This window comes from Molossus molossus, unplaced genomic scaffold (genome assembly GCF_014108415.1).
Source record: "Molossus molossus isolate mMolMol1 unplaced genomic scaffold, mMolMol1.p scaffold_m16_p_3, whole genome shotgun sequence".
NCBI classification, from domain to species: Eukaryota; Metazoa; Chordata; class Mammalia; order Chiroptera; family Molossidae; genus Molossus; species Molossus molossus.
The window spans coordinates 9,684,830-9,703,776 of NW_023425366.1; the positions used below are offsets into that span (position 1 = coordinate 9,684,830).

The window sequence follows — 18,947 nt, forward strand, 5'->3', positions numbered from 1 at the left end:
TTATTGATTTTTAGAGAGAAAGGAGGGGAAAGGGGGAGAGAGATAGAAACATCGATGAGAGAGAACATCGACTGGCTGCCTCCTGCAGCCCCCCACTGGGGATCGGGCCCACAACCGGGGCATGTGCCCTGACCGGGAATTGAACCAGCGACCTCTTGGTGCAGGGGTCAATGCTCAGCCACTGAGCCACACCAGCCAGGCTTTCCATGGCCCATTGTATGTGTGGCCCCAGTAAGACACCTGTGGAGAGCGGTGGCTGTGCTTTGGGAAGGACTCTTGCTTCCTGTGGTTTTCTGGTCCAAGTGCCTTACTAGCTCCACCAGTCTCTAATTATTCTCTCAAGTATTTGACCTGATTGTTTAGATTGTTTTAAAGATTATGAGATGGTGTTAAAATTACTCATCTGCTATATCCTGTTGGGGCCGGATAAGATTTAATAACAGTCAGACAATCAGAACTTTTCTGTACAGAAAATATGAAGCTCTAAATGGTCTGAACAAGTTTCCCATAACAAGAAATCATCTTTGCATAATAAAGCTCTGCTCAGCCTTGTGAGTCAATGTGGAATAAGGAATACATGTGGATGACAAACAATACTGGAGTTTTTCTTCTTTGGCTTTTTTTGGTCTTTATTTCATTGTATACTCTTGCCTCCTTTGTCCAAAAAAATTTTTTTTAATTTTTAATGTTGCCTGGCCAGAATGGTTCAGTGGTTGAGCATCAACCCATGCACCAAGAGGTTCCTGGTTCGATTCCTACTCAGGGCACATGCCCAAGTTGTGGGCTTGATCCTCAGTAGAGGTGCAGGAGGCAGCTGATTGATGTTTCTCTCTCATCTATGTTTCTATCTCCCTCTCCCTTCTCTCTCTCTAAAATCAATAAAAACATTAAGAAAATAAAACTTTTTCATGTTGACATTATTGCAGATGTCCCCCATTTCTTCCTTTGTCCACCTCCACCCACCCCTCCCCCCCTTGGCCTTCACCACACTGTTGTCTGTGCCCGTGGGTATGCATACATGTTCTTTAGCTAATGCCTTCACCTTCTTTATTCAGTCCCCAACCCACCATCCCCTTGGGCACCATCCAGTCTGTTCCATGTATCTATCTATGCTTCTGGTTCCATTTTGTTCTTCAGTTTATTTTGTTCATTAGATGCCACATATAAGTGAGATCATACGGTATTTGTCTTTCTCTGACTTATTTTGCTTAGCACAATACTCTATATGTCTATCCATGATGTCGAAAAGGTAAGAGTTTCTTCTTTTTTTTTACAGCCATGTAGTATTCCTTTGTGCAAATGTACCACAGCTTCTATATCCACTCATCTGCTGATGGGCACTTGGGCTGTTTCCAGACCTTGGCTGTTGTTAGTAACTGCTGTGAACATAGGGGTGCATATATTCTTTCTCACTGGTGTTTCGGGATTCTTAGGAAATATTCCCAGAAGTGGGATCGCTGGGTCGAAAGGATAAAAGGATATTCTAGTAAGAATAAGCCAGACCCAATAATAAAGACATTTTTATGAGCTGCATTGCACCCCCAGCCCCCATTCAGATGGTGAAGCTCTAACTCCCAATGTGACTATTTGGAGATAGGGCCTTTAAGGAGATAATTAAGGTTCAATGAGGTAATAAGGTTGAGCCCTATTCCAACATGACTAGTGTCTTTATAAGGAGAGAGACACCGGGGTTGTGTGTGCCCAGAGAAAAGGGCGTATGACAATACAGCAAGAAGGTGGCCATCTGCAAACCAGCAGGAGAACACTCACCAGAAGCCAGATCTGCCAGCACCCTGACCTTGGACCTCCAGAACTGTGAAAAAATAAATTTCTGTTCAAGTTGCCCAGTCTGTGGTATTTTATTATGGCAGCCCTAGCAAACTAATACAGACGTATAACCCAACTAAAATGATTTGAGTAGACATTTTTTTTCCAGATAAGATATACAAATGGCCAATAAGCATTTGCAAAGATTCTCAGCATCATTAGTCAAATAGGGAAATGCACATTGAAACCACAGTGTGGCCATGCACACACATTAGGATGACTATAACCAGAAACTTGGACAATAACAAGTATGGATAAGATGTGGAGAAATTGGAACCCTTGTACATTGCTGGTGAGAATGTAAAATGGTGTTGCCACTTGGGAAAATTGGCAGGTCCTCAAATAATTAAACAGAATTACCATATGACCCAGCAATATCACTGCAGATATACAGAATTGAAAACATATTAACACAAAAAGGTGTACAGCATTAATAATAATCATGCTGTTGGCATCATTAATAAGAGCCAAATGTGGAAACCCAAATACCCATCAACTGATGCATGGATAAACAGTAGATCCATGTGGAATATTATTCTGCCACGAAAAAGGAAGTACTGACATACTACAATATGGATGAACCTTGAAGACATGCTAAGTGAAAAAAGCCAGACAGTTAAGGCCACACACATATATTGTTTGTATGATTCCATCATGCCCAGAATAGGGAAATCCATGTAGTGCCTGCCAGGGACTGGGGCAGAGAATAAGGAGTGAATGTGAATGGGTATGTGTTTTCTTTGTAGGATGATGAATGTGTTCTGGAATTAGATAGCAGTGATCATTGCCCTCTGTGAACGTAATTAACATACAAGGCAAATTTTAAAATACGTGAATTACATTTCAGTTACAAATAAGCCAGAATCAGTATGCTGGATGGTGAGCCTGAAGGAAAGGATGATTGATTTTATGTCCTGATATTAGTAATACTAATTGTGAATGAGCTTTAGTTTTCCCCCACGAACATGAGTGTTAATATATTCATTTATATATAAATCCAGGTGTTGTCTCATTGTGTACATGGGAGAAAAAAGCCTTTCACAAGTAAAATATTTTCTTGGGCCTTGGTTAGTATACATTGGTGAAACAACTCTTTCTGCTGGTGAAATAGAACATTTTAGAAGTTTGAGCTAGATGCTCTTTTTCTGAGCCATCCCTGCCTCAGCTGCGAATCACTGTTCCATCAGGTCTGTGAAAATGAGAGTCTTGTTTTTCTGACATCATCCAAAAATACATCAAGAACTTGCAAGTAGCAAATCATGACCTCGCTTCTGGGAACTATTGCTCCTTGAAGTGTGTCCTCCTACAGGCTGAGTCAGCATCAACTAGGAGCTTTTTAGAAATGTGCACCCCCCACTCCAGACCTACTGAACCAGAAACTGCATTTTCAAGCTCACCAGGTGACTGATACATGCTAACGTCTGAGAATCACTGATCTGGAGAACTTACAAGCAGGAAGTCACACTGTCTCTCCCACCACCCATGCAAATGAGTCGTTCTGAGTGTGCCTCACACCTAGGTCTTGGTTTCTAAATACCGTTCTCCACTAAGTAGATCCAAGGCTTTGTGCTATTCTTGCAACTTTTCTCTAAATTTGCCATTATATCAAAATAAAACGTTTTAAATTCCAATTGAAAAAGATGCAGAAGATAACCTGAAACAAAAACTGCACTGTTCTCCAAAACCGAGGATATGGAACTCAGAGTGAGTGTTTATTTATTATAATCTCCAAAATAATTTGAGTTGATAAAACTGCTTCTTGAAACCATATCACTATCAGGCTCAGAATTTAATTACAACCAGGCAATTCACAAAAACACTGTAAGCAACAAAACATGCTTAATATTTCTTTGAGAAAGTTTCTTTCACATACGTGTACAGCATGACAGGGCGTGGCACAAAATTGTCAGAAGGTGACCCTTATGTGCCCACGTCTGTGCCCCGTATCTTGTTAGCTTCTTCTAACAGCTGGGAAAGGCTAATTTAACCAATCCTTCCACATCTCAAAGTAAAAGTTGTTATGGTGCATGCAGTCTGTCTTCCTTTTAAAATTTCAAGGATGCTCTAGATCATTCCTTAGGAAAGTAACACAATGCACAATTTCAGGGGGGAAACAAGCTGTTTCGACTTTTTCCTTTTATATTGTACACGTCAACTATGGGTTGTTTATTCAAGGCTTTTAAAAATTTGTTACATTTTAAAAGTACCAGTCTGTGGGGACAAAAGTAGAAACTATTGGCCAGCATGTTAGGCTCTCCAGAAACCAGCATTCTGGATAAATATATGTAGCCAGCACTAAACATTTTCCCCTAAGTATGCATAGCTTGCAAAAGAACTTGAATATTTTGGGTTGTAATTTTCATGTCTTAAATAGTATTTTTCTTTATTCCTTTAATAGTACTAAATTATTTCTCTTTTTTAAAAAAAAAACCTGTGTCCATTTATCACATATGAATGTCACTGTGCATTTTCAATACCTCGGCCTGAACTCGTTTACGAAAAAAAACTAACATCTAGAACTTCAGCTAGTTATACCGGGAGGAGAGGGGTTACCATAATTTTTATCATACCTTGTATTAGCAATAAACCTTCTCACAGAGAAGAAAATACTTTAAATACCTTAAATCATATTTACAACAGTAAAATTCACATTTCATGCTTTAGTGAGACACTGGAATCTTCCGTAGACGGTCCTCCTGGCTGGCCGGCGGGAGCCCTGCACACCTGGCCCCGTGCGCCTGCCAGGGGCTCCCGATGTCCTGAAAGGAGCAAAGCTCCTGCCATCTTCCCGGCAAGGGAAACGGAGGGTCCGTCTTGGCGATCAAGTTGTGACCGAAATCCACCCTCAAGAGGTGGCAACCAATGTGTTTCAGGCCTCAGGAGCCAGGAGACTCAACCTGATGGTCTGAAAAGTGCTCAAAACCAGATGTCCTCTCACGTGCGTCACAGGACAGACGGACAGGCCTGAGCGCAGCCGGACACTTCACTCGTGTCTATTGCACAGGGTTTAGGAGCTTCCAGAAACAGTGCTTCCCCCTTCGCTGCTATATGCATTTCTCCGACACGTTCAGCGTTTCGCTGGGAAACGTGACCTGCAGGGCGCTGGCCTTGGGCGCCGGCCCAGCGCTGCCCCCGAGCTCGTCCACCAGCAGGACGCTCTCGGAGTCCGGCCCCTGCGAGGAGTCCGAGGTCTCGGAGGCCCGCCACGTCCTCAGGGAGGCGGAGTCCGCGGGGGGCGGGCCCATGCCGGGCACGCCGGGCAGCAGGGTCCGGCCCGCCAGGCCCGCGTCGCTGAGCTCGGGCAGGTAGAGGAGCGTCTGCGAGGTGCTGCTGACCTCCTTCAGCTCGCGGGACAGGAAGGAGCGCGAGTGGCCCGACAAGGCGGAGGAGGTCCGTCTGCTCTCCGAGCAGTGCTGGCCCGAGCGGTCTCTGCGGGAGCCGCCGATGCGGCAGAAGAGGCATTTAATCTTCTCCATGGCTTTACTGAGCACCGTCTTCTGCAGGAGGATATATATCCAGGGGTCCAGGATGGGGTTCACAGACGCAATTCGGATGGCCTGCAGATCCGGGTTTTTGCTGACTTCTAGTTCTAAACTTGGCCGATACAACTGGTTGATGAACACTCGCACCTGCACAAACCAGACGCCCACGGTTAGACTTTCTCACTGAGCAACTGGGGCACATTTGTGTGCAATGTTTAATCGGACAACATTAGGTAACAGCCCTCTTTTCTGGTAATAATTGCTCCCCCTCCCCCCCCAAAAAAGAGCAGCATAAGCCTCAGAAAAACCACTAACTGTGAAATTACATTTCCGTTTTGAGTTAGTAAAACTTTCAATACTTTTGTAACTGTCATATATGTTTCCTAGATCAAAGATGTCAAAGGTGCAGTATGAGTACAGGTGATGTACGCATAAAGTTCCCTTGAGAAGCATTTTATTAACTTCATTTCTGAGTGCTTTTAAGGTTTGGTAATTCTAATGAAGTGTTTTCCCCCATAGCCTTTGATTTCCCTTATTCCAGCTGTCTTTCATATATTTATTTATTTTAATCCTCACCCGAAGACATCCCCTCCCCCCCATTTTTGTTCAATAGAGTGGGAGGGAGGGAGGAAGACACACACAGAGAGAGAAACATGGATGTGAAAGGGACACATCGAGTGGCTGCCTCCCGTATGACCCCAACCAGGGCCGGGGACGAATCACATCCGAGGTACATGCCCTTGGCCAGAACCGAACCCGCATCTCATTGGTCCAAGGGCCAATGCCTTTACCCCTGAGCCAAATCGGCCAGGGCTGTCATTCATATATTTAAATGAAACTCATTTTGTAAATCAACTAAGCTAGTCATCACAGATAAGCCAGAGATTCCTTTATTTTAGAGTCTAGAAAGAATGTATGGGAAATGTTTAAGCCAACTTCTGACTCTCCCATCATCCAGAATGACCAGGGAGGTTTTTTTTTCTACCAGTCTGTTCCCCAGTCATAATAAACTCTTCCTTTAAAAACCTGCCCCAGCACTTTCCATCTGGATCATCACACCAGCCACAAAACTAGCTTGCTCTGCAGTCCGTCCTCCAAACTGCCGGCCAGACTATTTCTGAGATGCAGACCTGATCAGGCAGCTCGGCTCCCTGCTGTTCGCGAACTTTGGTTCTGCTCCACAGCTCCGCTCCGTGACCCCACCCTGAAGCTCTGACGGGAATCCTGCCTCCGTGCCTGTGTAGCATTTGGGCTGGTCAATAGCTGGGGCTAGAAGAGCACTCTGGAGGCCCCAAGTAGGGATGACAGCTCCTTCCAGGGCAGTGTGAGCTGCTGAAGGCAAGAGGCACGTGGGCCAGCCCACACCTTCGGGCCAGTGTGGCTTATGAAGTAAACACAAGGAGACCCTATCAACCTGCTTGCTATTTTGGAATCTTATTTTGGCAGTAAAAAAAAAAAATTGTGCTCTTACTGTAATCACTATTTACTCTTTTTTTTTTGGTTGTAATTTTCATTCCGGAAAATTTTAATTAAAGCGCATTTTAATTAAAGTACACAATCTTGTGAAACAAAGCATCTTGGTTTCTTCCCACCATAATAATCTCTTTTGAGGTTCTCAGCTGTGTGGACACTGAGAGATTTACTTCCCTTAGATCACGGGCCTCTTCTCGGATGAAATGTGGATGAGACCTAGAGGTTTTAAGACAATTATCCAGGTCCCCCACTCTGTTGGTGGCCAACTCTAGTCTGGGCCCCAGGTCTCCAGATGACTGATCTCCATATAGCTTTTTCTGCTCTACCAGGCTGACTGGTTTTCTGTTTAACAATTATTTCCTGGCAATGGAATTATTGGTAAAAAGCATGAGGTTTATATTTTACTCATATCATATACTATTGTTCCTAAGGATAAAGGAAATAAGGGATTCAATCAGGCCTTCTGTGTGTACCTAGATAGATTCTGGGGGGAAAAACCGATGGCAGGGTTTCTAGAACTTGAGACTTGCAGCCTCTAGGTGGCAGTGTTGCTCTACTGGGGACTTTTGGGTCCCACAGAACCTTCCTAAGCAGCATTTTGACACACCATTTCCAAAGACTCTTTTCAGAACAGAATCTTGGTTAAGTCTGAACTTAGCCCGTATGATATTTTTAACACTTAAATGTTTTGTTGCTGGTTGTGCCTCCCACCACTACCTCAAAGAAAACATGGGTACTAATGAAAGGAACAACATTTTTGAGCAGTTAAAATGGAAATAAAAGGAAAGAAATTTGTAGCTATTCAAAGGAATGTATTAGGGGTTAGCATTTTCTTTTGAAATTTCTACGAGTTTTTAGAAAAGCCAGACTTTTGTAAAAGAAAGGTAATAATGGGTTTTCATATTCAAAGGTGATGACAGGCAAGGAAAGAATCATTTCTGAGCCTCACTTCAACCAGGGCAGTCATTTGACTACTGTAGAAGGAATGAAAAGGAAGCCCTAGTTAATTACATTTCTTTATTTTGACAGCAGAAAAGGAATACAAAATTTATTAATATTTTTTTTATGTGCACAGGAGTTCACAAAAAAGTGAAAAAGCTTATATACCCATCTTAACAAAGAAAGGAGGGTTTGGCTTCCAGAGAGGTCAAAAGTGGGATAGTGAAGTAGGGAAAACATGGGCGACTAATGGAAGAGAAGAGTTTTTTGTTTTTTTTTAGGGAGGTTTATGCAGGCTCATCTTGGTGCTGACTCTGTCTCCCATGATAAGGGTCACTCTCCTCCTCATCCTGGTCCTGGGGCGGGAGGGAGGACATTTCTGCCACCTTCATGAAGGGAAATTTATGCCATGTTCTTAGGCAGATAAGGGCAGGAAACGAAGAAAGCCCTATTTTAGAGTTCCATGGGGTTGAAAACACCCTCCTTACAATTAACACAAGGCACTGGCCAGGTCACTGAGCATTGTTTCAGTAACAGGGAGACCACAGGAGGGCAAAAAGATGCGTAGAAAGAGCAAAATTCCAAATTCAGGTAAAAACATTCTCAAAAATATGTGAAATTGTTGCAAAAGACTCAAGACCAGTGAATTTGCCTTTGGCAGTCTGTTCTCAATGGAGACTGACTTTAAGTACAGGAAAAAAAAAAAAAGACAAAAATGAACACAAGCTCCATGAGCTTCATAACATTTGAGAAATCATAGCAACCTCTGCCTCACTTTCAAGGCTGCCTGATTTGCTCTTCCCAAAGGGGGAAACCCCAGATTAAGAAGGGAATAGCCACAGCACTGTGGCGTGAGTAGGTGAAAGCTCTTTGCTGTGGTTCTCCTCTGACGGGCCGTACGTGTTACACAAACAAACACGTCCGGGCAGTGTTCAGGGCTGGAAGAGTATGTGCTGATAAAAACAGAACCTCTGAGTCAGGGGGGAAACACCATAAAAAAGTCCACCAAATATAAACAATATACACAATCTCTTGCAACTTGAAAAGATAATCTACTTTTCAGTAGCTGCCGAGTTGTGCATGTAGTTTATTGCTAAATTGGCATCCCTTACAATATTCTCAACTTCTTGAGGCTGACTACAGTGTAGGGTGATACGTTCAGCAGAATATGGGACAACAGTGACCTTAGGAGCAGGTTATTTGCTGCCCAAGCTTTGGAATCAGACAAATCTCTATTCAGATCCTGGCTCCTTTTAATTTATGTAAAAATTATGAAAGCGCTTAGTAAAATGGCTAACGTATAACATATCTGTTGGCTGCTCTCACTCTTTTGGTAACTTGTATGTAGAAACTTGGCCACTGTGGAATCTCTCAGTGATCGCTTTTGGGTACAGCTAATGACGAGGTGTCAAAAACGTGTACTTCCTGTTTAAGAAGAACCTGTTGGCAGGGAACGTCCAATTGAAAAAGAATGCTGAAGTCTTGATCACACAGCTGTAGGAACTGACTATCAAGGTAGAAATGCTTTTCCAATAAAGGACACGGTCCCGTCAGTGGATTTGTGTGCATCTACTCGGTCTGTGCCTAGGACATCAGAGGAATGCCCGTGTGTGCTCAGCCAACAGCCTTGCCAAGAGTCCAGAGTAGGCACAGCAGTTACTAGAGATTACTACCTTTCTTTTTAGTGACAGAAAACACTTTACATAAAGAAAAATGGAACGAGTTGATTGGGTGGTGGGAGCTCAGTTCACCTTCCCTCAGTTCACCTTTGAAAGGGCCGTTAACTGGCCAGATACTACAGGCAAATTACTTAATCTCTACAGGTCAGTCTCTATTGAAAATTCCTGAAGCATATCTATTAACAACTCTAACTTTCAACATTCTACTAGGAGACTGACTATAAGGCTCACTTCAGCTCTGGGGAAAAGAAATCTTGTTAGTAGATGTTCAATAAAACCAAGTCTTGACAGGTTAGCACAGCGTGGTGGGAAGAGCATGATGGAGGACTCGCCCACGGCCACCCAATACGTTGCAGAGTAATATAAGTTCTTCATCTGCAGTTGAGGAAACAGATGCAGAGAGCGTGAAAATATTGGCCAGCCCTGTTCTCTTCCCAGAGCTTTTTTTTTTTTTTCAATGAGATGCCAGATGTGGAAATACTTTTATGTGACCCTGCAGTCTTCAAGGTACAATTAATAGGTCTGCAAGGTTAGGTTACGACTAAAAAACTGCTTTTAGGAATTGCTATTTTAAAACTCAGCTCAATGTATTTGGGGGGAAAAATCATCAAATCCTGCAGGTTCTGCTGTAATAGTACCCAGGTCTAAGGCAGTCTTGGACCTAGGGATGTGAATTTCACTCACCTGAAATCCATCAGGTGTTTGAAGACTCCTTTGCCTGCGGGGGAAACAGTGTATCTCTTTCCGCAGTTTTCATCTGCCCTAATAAACCTCTGCTGATCAAATGCTGGGAGAGCTTTATACAGACAATTCATTTATGCTAACCAGAAACACTAACAGGAAGCTATTTCCTAAAGACCTGAGATTCAGGCACCAGACTAATCACATTGGCCATTCTAACCCTAACAGAGAAGAATACTTGTTACTTCAGGGTAAAAAGAGAGAAAAACAAACACCGGACTTTATGAGGCTGTCTTGCTTGCATATTTCTAAAGAATACAGTCCCTTTATCCTAAGCATAGACTCTCATTTTTGCAGCTTCTGCATTTAAAAAAACCAGAGACTGCTTGACAAAAAGCACCTGCCCACGACACCTTGTCATATAGTGCTCCTCGTCGTAGGCTGTGCTCACACCTGTTAGGTGGTTATGAGTCACTTGAGAACATTTTGCAAGTTCAGCACAGTTCCTTATCTCCACAACTAACTTCCCAGCTTTTCTCAAATTTCCAATCAGAGCTCTGTTATGAGACATACACATTAATATTTACTTTCATACCGAACTCTGTATCAACAGCCCTGTAATAGTCACCCTGGCTTTTTCTTCCCCGGTTTCCAAACGACGAAAACTTGGCTGCTTTTCAGCAACCGTCAAGCTTTCTGAAATTCCAATTAAATTGTAGGAGCGCTACTGGCCTTTCCAAAGCTTTTCGATGTTTTAAAGAGTTGCTTTCCTCACATAGGATTAGTGACCAACTTGATTTGATAAAGTTAAAGAAAACGAGAGATGCTGAATTAGTTTTTTTTTTTTTTTTTGGAACTGAAGATAGGTCTGGCTCCTTTAAATGTCAGCGTTCTGAAACTTTAAGTTTAAATTACAATATGAATATGAGAAACATGAAAAAAACAAGAAAGTTGTAAATAGAAGCCAAAGAAGACTGGCGCTGTAGATAAGTTTCCCTTTTAATTCTTCCGGCAGTTGCGGAAATGGGGGTGGGTGGGGAGTGTACATATCATTAACTGACAATTAAATTGACTCTGAAATTCGATTTTGGTAGCCAAAGCTAAGGGCTCTCAAAACTGAAGCTATTGCCACTTACAGGAGTGCTTATCACTTAAAATGTGTTTGCTCCTTAGCTGAGCCAGTTGCAATTTTCAGGTTAAAATTACTTACTATGTACTACACGTTGATGACTTTCTATAGAGTGGCCAATATTCATTACTTAAAATGTGGTTGATTTGCAAGCCACAAATACAGCTCCTCCAGTTGCTCGCCTCCAGCTTCTCCAGTAATTTCAAGGCTTTGTGATAAATAGCCCTGCACCGCGGGACCAGTGGGCCCCTTCGGCAGGAAGGAAACAGTTCATCTGCGCCTGCAGTAATCAGTGGCTTCCCATGCTTACCTCCAACTGCAACGCATTTAAAAAGTACGTGCAGGTTGCTAGCTTCTAGCTCTAATTCCTCTGTTCCTTAAAGTGGATATTCTGTGAGTAACAGCCACTCACGCTGTCACTTATGGTTCTGGAAAACACCAGGCAGAGGCCGGGGAAGGAGCCCCAGCAGGAGTGTGGTCTCTTCCAAACCCTCACTTGACTCTGAGTTGCCATCACACACAGTAAAATGTATTTATGTGGCTCAAGTGAGACTTAAGTCTCTAAATTATATTGGGTCCTGGAATGGTTGAAAGGCCCTTTTGGCCAATTATATTTACTCCTGTTTATACAAACTGGCAAGAAGCTACTGTATGCTGGCCGTCAGCCACCTCCAAGTTCCTTCCATCTACAGTCACTTTTATCAGAGATGTAATATTTGTATGTTAAATACCCCTGGAAAGTATTAATAAGGGAAAGAAGGGAATTACATGTTATATTTACTTCCTCTTGCTCTCAACTAGCATAAGAAAGAGAAGTCATCTCCTCTTGACTTCGTAGTTTAGGACTTGCAGGCCTGCAGTGCTTTGAGAGATGAAAAAACTCAGAAGTGGTTGCTTTTAAGGCAAATTCTAGATAGAGTATTATGTGCATTGGTTTCTGCTGTGTTCCATTTTAAGGACAGGCAAAGTAGAGGAGAACTAGGTAGGTTTTCAACTTGTCTGCCTATAGCATTTTAAAAGTTAATCCAGAGGTGATGTCCTATAAACTAAGTGTACCCAAACGCAAACACACACATAGGAAGGCCAAAATTAGAAGCGTTCCAGAAGGGAGGCCTGAAGTAATACTGTAAGGGCAGGGTTGGAGGCAGAGCGGTGGGAGCTTCATTGCCAGCCGCAGAGCTGGACACACAGTAAATAAGACGACCGTCTCCGTCTCCAAAGCATCGTGTGCCCAGAATGGCACTGTACCTTTACGATTGTTGAGAATTCAAATTCAACACCCCATGTCCCTCAGCCTGCCTGTAATAGAGCCCCTGAGAAACCCTGCTTTCCTCACCCCACAGAGACTGAAGGTACCCGTGCCCGCCATCCCCTGTAGCAACTGTCACTCACACTGGCACTGAGATGTCCTCCCAGGCACAGCATGCTAAAGAGCAAGGTATCCAGCTCCACTGTGAAGTTCTGATAGATTATTATAAGCAAGTCACTTCCTATGTAAAGTGGAGTTAGACTAGATTAAAAGCATCTGTCTTCTAGTCCTAAAATTCGACAATCTAGCTCCAAACCCTACATAAATCAAAGCACCCAAACCTCACTACCCTAAGCAATGGTGTACACCCAGAGACCAACACCCTTGGTGTTTTGGATTCTGCTGTTCGGAATAGAGCATGGTTTCCCCTCCACACCGGACAGAGAGGCAGGGTTCCCAGAAGGCTCGTGGCCAACGTCAGGCAGCAACTGGGGACGGGCTGTCCTGGGAGCGAAAGGAAACGGGCTTTCGGGAAGCACCTGCTCCATCCCCTTGGGGAGGCGGCCTGAAGGGAGGCTGGGCCTGCTCTGAGAAGCTGAGTGCGGGGATCCCAGCCCCGACCTGCAGCTGCCCTGGAGGAGCCGTGCCTCCTGCCAAGGAATGAGAGGGAAGGAGGCGCGCAAGGCGAAGGAGGGAGGTGGATGCGGGAGAGGGGCCGAGTGAGGCCCGCCACTCACCACGAGCGGGATGGAGCAGATGAGCACCACCAGGGAGGTGGCGATGAGTAAGATGACCATCTGGATCTCGGCGCCCGCGATGCGGCGGAAGCTCCGGCGGCGGCGAAGGTCGGCGAGGCGCGGCAGGGCCGGGGAGGCGGCGGCCGGGTGGCCCCGGCAGGAGGCGGAGGCGAAGGCGGCGGCGGCGACCGCGTGGTGCTGCTCGGTGCCCAGCGAGGTGCGGCGCACGAACTGCCGGTGCATGCGGAGCAGCGCGCCGCACACCAGCACGTTGCAGAGCACGGTGGCGAGAATGAGGAAGGAGCTGAAGCCCGCGTACATGTAGGAGAAGGCGGCGTGCGCCGTCACGTTGGTGGTCCAGTCAATGAAGCACCAGGTGTCCGGGTACTGCCGCCGGGAGCTGCCCAGGCCCATGTTGGGCAGCGCGCAGAAGAGCACGTTGGACGCATAGACCGCGAAGAGCGTGAGGCCGGCCAGCCGCTTGTCCACGTAGTGGTTGTAGAAGTAGGCGTGGTTGATGGCCAGGTAGCGCTCGATGCTCATGGCACAGATGATGCTGAGGCCCGACAGTCCGAAGAAGAGCAGGATGAAGGTGCTGTACTCGCACAGCGCCTTGCCGCCGGGCCACTCGCCCTTCATGTACGTGGCAATGGTCACCGGGCTCACCAGCAATGTACCCAGCAGGTCGGTGACGGCCAGCCCGCATACCAACGTGTAGAAGGTCGTCTCCTTTTGCTCCTTGCGCGATTTGCATAGCACCACGATGGCCACCAGGTTGCCCACCACCCCGAAGATGAACATCACCGCCGGGATGGTCACCGGGCTGTTTGGGATCAAGGAGACGGACGCATTGGCCGCAGGGGTGGACATGGTGGTGGCCGGCGGTGCGCGGCCTTGAAGTGCGCGGCTGGGTCTGGAGACGGTAGAAGATAGACACAGGCGCCGTGAGCGTAAACTACCACCAGCGAGGTGTCAGACCCGCACCCCAGAAACAATATACTGATGAGACAGAGAGGACACCTCGAGCCTACTTTGTGAATTGTAGCCACTTGCCAACTTTGGCCACCCAAATCTCCGGGCTCCACTCCACTCGCATTAATATTTATAAGTTGATCCTGCCATTCTCTCCTCCTCCCCCCAACTCAACTTCACTCCACTGCCAAGATGAACAAGACCTGTCTCAGGGGAAAAGTGGTTCGCTCTAATTCCCGACAGATTCTGAGTCAATAAAACTCTCATTGAAAACAATTATGAAAGACAATTTGGAGAGAGCGCTTTCGCCTCCCTGGCTCCGCCTGCCCTCTGCTCTCTGCCCAGTGCCCCCAACCCCATCTCACCTGTGGTGCCTGCGGCGGCGGCAGCCAGAGCCAAGCCTCAGGGGTGCTGGACACGCCTTCAGCCTGCCCTCGGCCTCGCCCCGCGCACTGGGGATCTTGTCTAGCCGCCGCCTTCTCAGAGCCGGGTCTCGGGGGCTGCTCGTTCTGGAACTGGGGTCAGAGTGGCCAGCTTTCACGAACTTGCGGAACTAGAAGGGCAGCGGATAGGGGTCTGTGAAGCCTGCTCTTGGGTTTCTTTCTATGTTTCCGTGCCTCCAAGGATGATCCAAGCCTGGCGGAGCCCGCGGGTCCAGTCCGTGGGCGGAGAGCCCTCAGGTGTGAGGCCGCGGGCGCAGGTGGCACTGAGCCTCGGTCCCCGGCTTGGGCCGACCTCCTCGGCAGTCCTGGGGAGCGCGGGAGGCTACCGGGGTTGGCGGCTGCCGCGGAGGCCGCTTCTGGCTTCCTGGGGGCGGCTTGAGGTCCACTGGGCCTGAAGCTCTGACCCGGGACCGCTCATCTTCCTCCTCTCCAGCCGCCGGGTTCCGAGCTCCGCTCTCGCCCTTCCAGCCTCTCTGTACAAACTTTTCTCCTGCTTCAAGTTTCCCTGCGGAGGCGGGATCGCAGTGCGCGGCCGGGGCGCCCATTGGCCGGGGGGCGGGGCGGGGCGCGCCCTCCCTCGGCGCCCCGAGGTAGCGAGGCAGAGAGGGCGGGGCTCGGGCTGCGCGGGTCCTACCACGCCGCGCGGGGACGCTCTCGGCGGCATCCCCGCCTTGCCAGGGCGGGAAGCTCGCGGAACCTGCTTCCCGCGTCTCAGGCTGATGGTGCCGGGAGGCCGCCGGGGGCGGGGCGACTGGGAAGCCCTGGTGCTCTCCCGGGCACCCTCGTGGCCCCTCTGAACTCGGCTTCCAGGGGCCAGCTCCGAAACCAGCGTCTCTAACTCGCTGCTTCCCGCCCCGAGTGGGCTCTTTCTCGCACCTCTACACGGGGGTCGCAGCATCTGGTGGCTGGGAAGGGAGGTCAACTGCTTTAGGACTCTGCCTGGAGCGACTGAGGGGTGTGTGAGCGTGCGCGGGGCCCCGGGTTGGAAGTAAGGTGCGCGCTACCGGCCTGGTGGGTGGATGGGCACCGGGCGTGGGCGGGGAAACGAGGAAGAAGTCATCCTCTCACCATAAATGGGTTTAGTTGGCAGTTCCCAGGCTGTGGGCTGTACTCCCTAGGGCAGCCCCAGGCAAGGAAGGGGCCGGGATGGCAACCTCTCTGGGAGCAGATGGTGGAGCCCAGCAGCCGAGGGGAGAGGTGGCCCGTGGGCACCACGTGGGAAAGGTGGAGAGCGTGGGAGGGCTGTCTGTCTAACTGCCCAGCGCCCGGCCTTTCTCCTCCTCCCGGGATGTCTGCCCTGTAGGAACGATTAGACCGAGCTCGTGCCTTTGCCTCGTACTCACGTTACCTTCACCATGACTTTTTTGAGAGGCTGATGAGGGTGCGACAGCACGGACTTAAAAGTTCTTAGAGGAAAGGAATTCTCCAGTCATTACCTCCATGATTAACTCTTGGAAAAGCCAATTTGCTCTACCTTCTTTCTTTTAATTATAGTTTGATTTCTTTTATGGTGGGAACAGTTTTTCTATTTATGTACTCATTGTTCACTTCTTTCTACTCTAGTTCCTAAAATCAGAACTGAAAACTGAAAAAAAAGAGAGAGAGAGAAAAGATTGTGAAACTTTATGGTATCATTATAACCGTCTCACCATTAAAAAAAAAAAAACACCATAGTGAGACTGCGTGAACCTTCACAGAATTTAAGTTCCTAGAAAAACCTCCTTCCTTGTGCCCTACACATGCATTTTAACATGTTGCATTTCCTCACAGGGTTAGTAACTGTTCTTTTATATGATAAACAGGCACTGAGTCCTTAAATGTTATTTCATGAATGAACAAACCTAAGAATTTATCAGGTTCTTCAGTTATTCTCAACTGGCACAGTAACACATGAGTAATATAAACAAAGAGGGCATTCCATGTTTCAATTACAGGACATTAACTATCTAGACTCCCACTGACTAGTGTAAGGCACCATGTGGATACAGTAATACAGCATCATTCTATTGTTTATATTATTTCTTCATGGATCTCAGGGATTCAGAAACAAAAACACACTTGTTAGCCAACATAAAAAGAACTGAGAGCGACTGGTCCATTTCTCAGCGTCCTCTCTTAATCACCCATGGCCACTTCTGTTGCCCATGCTTCCTTTTTAAGTAGGAACTTCTATGATTATGTCAGCTTTCAAAACACGCTAAAAATAGGAAACTGCACATTCTACCCCCATCCTTCTCTAACCACATTGCATCACTGTCACCCTGTCAGGAGGTTGTCAGTAAATATATGAAGGGGAGGTGGGAAGTCCCACCTGTTTCACTTTCTGCTAATAAAAATATCTTTCCAGTTTTCTTTTGAAGTTTCTAAAATGGAAAACAATGAAGATAGAATATTTTAAATAAAAAAATTGAGGCACACTGCTAGATAATTGCGTAATAATCAGAAATAGTAGGTATTACAGGTATTAGCATTTCATTGATAAATTGGGCTGATCAATGGAGCTGTTTTTCTTACTAGTCCTTTAAATTGTTTTTCCTTGCAGTAGCTTTAGGAAGATACAAATAAATAAAAACCCAGGACACAAGACTAAAAAAAATGTAGTGAGGTTTACCTGTATCCTCTTTTCGTGCACGATTCTTAAAGCTTAAGTTTAGCCTTCAAAAGTAGCAGTCAAAGGTTTGGGAAACAAATCATTCTTAATTTGTAAAACTGGGACAGTGTAGTTCAGTTTCCTGTACGCTCTGCCAGGAATCTTCATTGCAAAAGGAAATGAAGAATTGCTGTGATTATGTGGACACTTGTTGTCACTGTTCATATGTTTCCAGTGAAGAGATTTTTATTCTAAACCTTGTTTTCTATCCTCCCTTGCAGTTTGTGCCTCAATCCCCACTTCTCTGCACTGGGAGACCTAGGTTCAATTCTTCAGAACTGGCATCAACTTCTCGCTGAAGGTTTGAACTAGTCCAAGAATGGCCTGCCTGACCAGTTTGATTGCTCTCGCCTGGCTAATTATTTGACAACTCTTTTGAGTAAACACCATAAGGTGAGAACCCAAAAGCGAAGGCTGCTTGGGGACTACCAACCACATCCCCTTTGACTCGGTTGAATTGTCCTTGGGTCAAAGGAATGGGTCAGAAAGAGGATAATGGCTGGGAGGAAGCCAGCAGAATGAGTCGGGTCTGGCCTGGACCCCTTACCGAGCCCAAGTGGGCCAGGTCTCAGCATTCCTAAAACAATGACGTTCATGGAGCAAAGCCTGTGCAAAGTGTGTTTGCTCTCTGTCTTCCATCCAGGCCACGCGGATACTCAAACAGAGCGGAAAAGGCACCTATCTGGTGCAGTAACACAGCGGCCTTCCACACTCGCCCAGTTGGTCTGGTGAATTACCAGCATGCCCATCCCCTGACCTTGTGTGTGAAAGGCGATCCATGATTGTGTTTGTGGTTCTGATGAGCACACTCCCATTTTAACAGTGCAGGTCAAACGTGTGGCCTCCTAATCCTTTTCATTTCTAAGCATGAATGTCATGCTGAGTCTAGTGCGTGGCGTTGTTACACATGCCAGTACTGTGATTAACTCCCCGACATCTTCACGTGGTGATAAATTACTGCTGGGGAGGCTGGTTGCCACCAAGTGATTGCTTCAGGCTGCCTCCTTCTCTGCCAGTTATCTCCTCCATGTGATGGCTTTCTTTCCTTTTGTTCTTTCCCCGTTTTCTCCAAACAAATGTTTCCACTGCACGCCTATTGGAGATTGAGCTAATGAGCAATTAAAGGGGATTATTGACTTATTGTTGCTTATTTTTGAAGATTCAGCTGGAGAGGTAAAACCTTACGTGTTAGGTGTCTTATCTACATGATGGACATTGTGATTGTATTTCAGTTTCTTCTCACCGTGCCCCCCCGCCCCCCCCACCCAAGTTGCTCTATATTTTAGCACTTCAGAAGATACACACAGACTCCCTGGTTGAATCACCCACACCACCATCATCTGTAGCTTGTTAATCACTTTCCACGGCATTTTCACACTTGCTATGATCTTATTTCTCCTCCTGAGGGTGCTCGGCAGGTGTGATGCAGATTGCCGTGTTTCCGCGTCTTCCTGAACTCAGCTGGGTGTTATTTCTCATGCTTCTTGTGGTTAAAGTGAAGCCCGTGCGACTGGATTCCAGGCGATGGAATACAGGTAGAAGTGACATGTGCCACTTGCAGGCCTGGTCCTTAAAATACCCTGATCCTCAGAGATGCTCTCTGTCTTCCTTCTTCTGCCACCAAGATACAAAGTCCTGGTGTATCGCAGAGCCATTAAATAGAAGGTGACTGGGTCGCTGAATACC

General features: G+C 46.5%; 1 protein-coding gene and 1 long non-coding RNA gene across 7 annotated transcripts in view; one reads left to right on the forward strand and one right to left on the reverse strand.

The window, feature by feature from the left end:
* Positions 1 to 1,382: 1,382 nt before the first annotated feature.
* Positions 1,383 to 15,078, reverse strand: PTGER4 (prostaglandin E receptor 4). Of its 2 annotated transcripts, XM_036279497.1 has the most exons (3): positions 14,534 to 15,078; positions 13,197 to 14,109; positions 1,383 to 5,456 (listed from the first exon to the last, which is right to left on the reverse strand). In XM_036279497.1, the coding sequence occupies exons 2-3, from the start codon at positions 14,064 to 14,066 to the stop codon at positions 4,872 to 4,874; spliced, it is 1,455 nt and encodes a 484-aa protein (XP_036135390.1). In that variant the 5' UTR covers positions 14,067 to 14,109; positions 14,534 to 15,078; the 3' UTR covers positions 1,383 to 4,871. The 2 variants fall into 2 exon arrangements, with proteins under 2 accessions (XP_036135390.1, XP_036135389.1); XM_036279496.1 differs by lacking the exon at positions 14,534 to 15,078 and having other exon boundaries at positions 13,197 to 14,524.
* A 2,405-nt stretch (positions 15,079 to 17,483) lies between these two features.
* Positions 17,484 to 18,947, forward strand: part of LOC118642899 — a 33,432-nt gene continuing 31,968 nt past the window's right edge. For all 5 annotated transcript variants that reach the window (XR_004961814.1, XR_004961817.1, XR_004961813.1 and 2 more), the window contains exons 1-2: positions 17,484 to 17,654; positions 18,668 to 18,796. This is a non-coding gene — a long non-coding RNA (uncharacterized LOC118642899). The remainder of the gene's footprint in view (positions 17,655 to 18,667; positions 18,797 to 18,947) is intronic.

What these genes read in the sequence shown, in the direction of transcription:
- PTGER4 (XM_036279497.1), bottom strand. Translation starts at nt 14,066, where the DNA reads ATGTCCACCCCTGCGGCCAATGCGTCCGTCTCCTTGATCCCAAACAGC. An exon ending in TCTGCTCCATCCCGCTCGTG is followed by an intron (nt 5,457 to 13,196) that starts GTGAGTGGCGGG and finishes TGGTTTGTGCAG; the next exon opens with GTGCGAGTGTTCATCAACCA.